Genomic DNA, 5,204 nt, shown 5'->3' on the forward strand with positions numbered 1-5,204 from the left:
AACTACAACTATCCCAAGCACAAAGCGCTAAGAAACGTTTGCCTAGCCAGAAAAACTTCAGGAATGTGAGAGAAAATACAACCTTAGGAGCTCTAGAAGCACATACAAAAAACAGCACTCTAGAGCCTCCGCATAATACAGATGAGATACAACAAACAGAAGCTACCTACATGCATGCAAGTACAAGTCCTGCCTCTTAAAAGGTTCATATTAAATAAGTAGAAACTGGCTTTGCACACACACTGAACATAGACAGCCAAAGAGAAACATAGAAGGGAATATTTAGTCATTTTACTGATTACTGGTCAGCATTACTTTACAAACCTATCTAACAAGTAGATAGGAGAAGTGTATACAAATTAGCTGCATCAGAGCACATAGGGTACCAAAATGGCAGGGTCGCCAAGTAAATAGAGACCAAAATACTTCAACCTGTAGTCTTCCTCATCAATTGCTCTCAGCTACATCCCAAAATGATTGTTGTATGCAGCTGCTTTCTGCCGGCTACACACATAGCAATGTCGAAGTACCAATTGCCCTATCAAAACATATAGCAGAAAAATGACACAAAGGAGATGATCCCCCAAATAATGCATATGGTGTCAATCCAGCCTTCACTTTTCAGTTTCTCTTCTTTCAACTCTGACTGAACTCTAATGTATTGGCGGTAAGACTTCAAGACTTCGTTGTGATTCATGCTTTTGCGACAACTCAAAGCCTCCATCAAAGCTAACACACTATGTCGCCCATTAAGGTGGGCACCTGCCATATCCTCTAGCTGTAGGCTGAGCTCTGTTATAACCAAAGCACTTTTTCTTGCTTCTGTGAGAGAACAGTTGGTTAGAAGTTTGCATTTGAGAACCACATTGCACTGAACCACTTTGCGGGACAACAAAGGGTGGGCAGGCAAGATAGACCCAAAGCGGACCAAGAAATGTTTGTCGCTAGGCCAATGCCTCTGACCACACAAAGGTCTCCAGCTTGACAGATTGGCCATCTGCTTGGTCCTCTTGTTTACAACAATCCAGCTCACTCGTATGTCATCTCGTAAAGCCTTCCAAAACCTGCCCTCCTTTCTCTCTTTCTCTATAGAAACAACAAGTGGAAGATCCTCACTTATCACTGTCCCACTAGCAAAGGCCTGCTCATCATCTTCATCATTGTAGGTTAAGGCATCAATTCTGAAAGGGCAATTCGAAAACCACCCATGAAAGTCACTTGCACCTGGAATTCCATGTAAGACCCTTGTGACAACCGGCTTTCCTCGGAACACAACATCAACAATTGAAATGAAATCATCTGGTGATGTGCCATAGAGCTCTTCAATCATGTCTTCCTCATCATCAAACCAATCCTCTGCATCTTTCAAGGTGGTGTCCGCAATATCAAAGACAAAGGGCTGTTTATTGACAATAAGGGGAAAGCATTCACAGTAAAATCTGTGGAAACCACCCACAGAAGAAGCTATGGACTTAACATGTGGGTCATTTGTAGAAGGCCATTGTTGGTTGCATATGCGTTCCCATATCCTTTCATCCAAAGAGATAGAGCGGAAAACAGACCCTGCACATGCGGCTATTGCAAGCGTTAAGCCATCTACTCGGCTCAGCACTTCATAGAGAACGTCGTCGTTGATGACAACCTCCATGTTACTCATCTCCGAGATTCTCACTGACAAATTGCGGCCCTTACACTGCACAGGAACACAAGGGTCACTGAGAAGCATTCAAATGACACAGCTAAAGGAAGGAATGTGGGTCAGAAAGTGAATGTGTGCATGTGCACAGAGAGAGAGAGAGAGAGAGTCTGTGTGACTATGTCTCTGTGCATCATGTAGACCATACTAACGTAGTGCAGAGACCATACCTATGAGAAAGCAGAGAAGAACCGCAGCACACAAACATACGTTCGTGCTTGACTGTGTGGGTGTGTGTTCATGCACGAGAGAGAGAGAGAGAGAGAGAGAGAGAGAGAGAGAGACCTCTTACACGTTTAGAAAGGAACTAGCTGGTCGAGGTAGTTCTACTACTTTAATGGAGCCCGTGAAAGGCCCGAAGAAGCTAGATTTACAGGATGCTGTCCGCAGAGAACGAGAACGAACGTCGAGCAGACGGTCTTTTTCAGGGGAAAGGAAATGCGTGAAGGCAACTGACAAGGATGGATTAACAAATTAAATTCATGCACACTCACCGTCATCAATTTTCCAAATGCTCTGGAGTCTGCGCTGACAAAGAGAGAGAGAGAGAGAGAGAGAGAGAGACATGCGCTACGGTCTGCGATGTTGCATGAATCTTTAAGTGTTGGGCGCCTCTGCGTTGTGTGTGTGTGTACCCGGGGCGTGAGTGAAAGTGGATCAAGTTGCCCACTTGCTAGGGTCTTTAAGTGTTGGGCGCCTCTGCGTTGTGTTTGTGTGTACCCGGGGCGTGAGTGAAAGTGGATCAAGTTGCCCACTTGCTAATTCTATGGGCTACGCAAACCAGGTGCCATGGAAACCTTGCATTGTTGACACGACCCATCCCCAGGAAAGCTCCAAAAGGCAGGTAAAACTTGATGCCGTTACTCTGATTTGGAAGCGGAAAAGGATAGATTGCCGCTACCAAAGGCTAGACGTGTAGCACTCAGAGTCAAGGAAACCCTAATCGCAAGTGTTCTTCAAATTCTACCATAAGCAGAGGCAGAAACCTTGATTTATCAGGATTAAGAAAGCCCGAATGGCTTGAGCCCAGTACCCACCATTGAATTACCTTGATGTGACCCGATACCCTTTCCTGCAGGTCTCTGTCCTTCATCAGCTTTCTTACAATAGAAGAACCCCTCCTTTATCAGGATGAAGGAAACCTGGGGCTCTTGAAACCCTAATTTGACAGACTCGCCCGGAAATTACCTTGATGTGACCCAAACTCTTTTATACAGGCCTTCTGTCCTTTCTTCCTCAGCTTTCTCATGAAAGACCATCCAAAGCTTGTTTAAAAGTTCTACTCAGAGAGAGAGCTGGCCAGGTAATGAGGATGCAGATGAGCTCTCTTCTTCTGACTGGTTCATAAGTGAGGGGTCCAGTCCATGCATGCTCCTGCTTTTTTGGAGTCAATCAGCAGCTCTTTGAAAATTTTTGCAAATACTTAAGAGACCCAAGTTGAATCAGGTGCTTTTGGGTTGAACCCAGATCCCCAAATCTGGCTTTAAATGTCACTGGGCTCTTTCTTCATCATCAAGAAAGAGGGGAATGGCAGGTAGCAAACATGAAGAGTGTGTGGGAGGCTGGAGCGCGGATTATTACTTATCTAGGCTATTTATGCAAGCTCTTATCAAGATGGGCTCTATGATTATGCGCTCACATTTACAGACACCTCTCTCTCTCTCTCTCTCTCTCTCTCTCTGAATGGAGGAGATATATATTTGTCTGCGAGCGTGCATTTGTGGCATTTTGTAGAGAGATGTCTGCAATGATGGTACTATAAAATATTCTAGTCATGCAAATTCAATCTACACAGCCACCAATCAATTGAATTTCCCAAAGATGCTTCCTGTGGTGAACACGAAGGAATGAAAGGGATGCTGCAAATAACGCAAGCTCGCAGACAGATAGCGATAATGGGAGAAGACGGCAGCTAGATGGAGACGAAGGCGAAAGTCTTGACGGGGTTATTATTTTTTTACCAAACAGAACGCAGCCTAGCAACACCAGTGGGCGTTAGTTGGATCTGTTACGGTATTGGACTAGAGGGGCGTATTGCCGACGGCCTGAGTTCGAATCTAATGTTCCTTTTTGAAAAGGGGAAGGCGTAGCCTCTCCACTCGAAAGGAAGCCTAAGAAGCTTGATGTGCGAGAAATCTTGAGAAGTAATGAATAAATTTGAGTGCGAGCCACTACTAGGAGTATATTGGTTCTTGTCGCGTTTTATTTAGCGGGATCTCCACATATTCCCTTGCTTCCTTGCCCTTGGCTCTTCAATTTCTCCAAAACGTAGTATCGGTGTTCGAACGCAAGCACGTAGAAGATTGGCTAAAGAGCGCGTCATTTAACCACTCAAGCTGACCTCATTAGGCTATAGTCACGCAAGGCTTAGTTTCTCGTGAGCTAGGTCGACAAAATCTGACGTTGCGCAGCTTTTTGCAGTAGGCCATCGGCTTAGTACACTTACTATTCCTTTTTCACCATAGTTGAAAAACTATGCCCGTTGCTTGCCGGTGTGCCCTTTGTTTCTCTCTCCTCGTTGCGCCTCAACCTCTCTCTCACTACTTGCGCTTCCCTGTCGCCTTTTGAGTTGTCGTACCTGCCATCGTGAGGCATGTCGAGGCTTACAGATAACTAAGCCTCGCATGACCATGCCCTCAGGCGAATGTTATTTTATGAAAAAAAAACTCAACCCTCGTCTACTACTACTGCTGCTGCTCAGCCTTCCTGCACGATCTCGTCTCAACATCTCCCTCCTGCACCTCAGCCTACCTGCCCGTTCTCGTCTTCTGTTCCTGCTTTCGCTGCGCATTGTCGTCACCTATTCAAGTGGAATCTTGCAAGATTCCCCTTAATGGGACCTTTTCTAAAATCGGAGGCACATACCTCTTTTCCAAAATAAAATTTCTGCTTTTATTCCAAAAAACTTAGTCAATGTAGCTATTCTAGATGGCTAGAGCTTTATTCTCCGTTTAGATTACTTCTAAGATGATGGTCATAGGCAGCATAGTTATTTCAATCTATGACCATGCCTCGATCCTGATCATGATAGTGATCATGCAAGGAGAGTCAAGAGGCATAGTGCTAGTGTGCAAGGAAGTTTGTAACTATGCCGATTTTGGCATGGTTGCCCTTGTAACCTGTTTAAGCTTTTAATGGAGGGAGAGGTGGCAGGTTTATGAGTTTTGCAGTTCTCACGTGGCTTCTTGAGAAGCTATCACATGGGTTTCCCTTGTGCAGAATCTCTCTCTCTCTCTCTCTCTCTCTCTCTCTCTCTCTCTCTCTGTGTGTGTGTGTGTGTGTGTGTGTGTGTGTGTGTGTGTATGTGTGTGTGTGTGTGTGCCATCGACATGCTCTCCACCTCCAAGTGTTGGTTCTGAGTTTGAACTCCATGTGTGACCGCTCTGAATGTTTAGTTTTGCAAGCATTTATTACCAAAGGCTTAGTTCACCTCAATTATTTATAACAAAAAACTATGCACCATGTGACCGTACTCTAATCATGATATTTATATGTTATTACATACGTG

General features: G+C 44.8%; 1 protein-coding gene across 1 annotated transcript; it reads right to left on the minus strand.

The window, feature by feature from the left end:
* Positions 1 to 271: 271 nt before the first annotated feature.
* LOC147456182 (putative F-box protein At2g36090) lies at positions 272 to 3,597 on the minus strand. The gene is made up of 2 exons (XM_086514732.1): positions 2,745 to 3,597; positions 272 to 1,693 (listed from the first exon to the last, which is right to left on the minus strand). The coding sequence occupies exons 1-2, from the start codon at positions 2,787 to 2,789 to the stop codon at positions 542 to 544; spliced, it is 1,197 nt and encodes a 398-aa protein (XP_086370858.1). The 5' UTR covers positions 2,790 to 3,597; the 3' UTR covers positions 272 to 541.
* Positions 3,598 to 5,204: the final 1,607 nt, after the last annotated feature.

This window comes from Adiantum capillus-veneris, chromosome 6 (assembly GCF_014529385.1).
Source record: "Adiantum capillus-veneris isolate H3 chromosome 6, ASM1452938v2, whole genome shotgun sequence".
NCBI lineage: Eukaryota > Viridiplantae > Streptophyta > Polypodiopsida > Polypodiales > Pteridaceae > Adiantum > Adiantum capillus-veneris.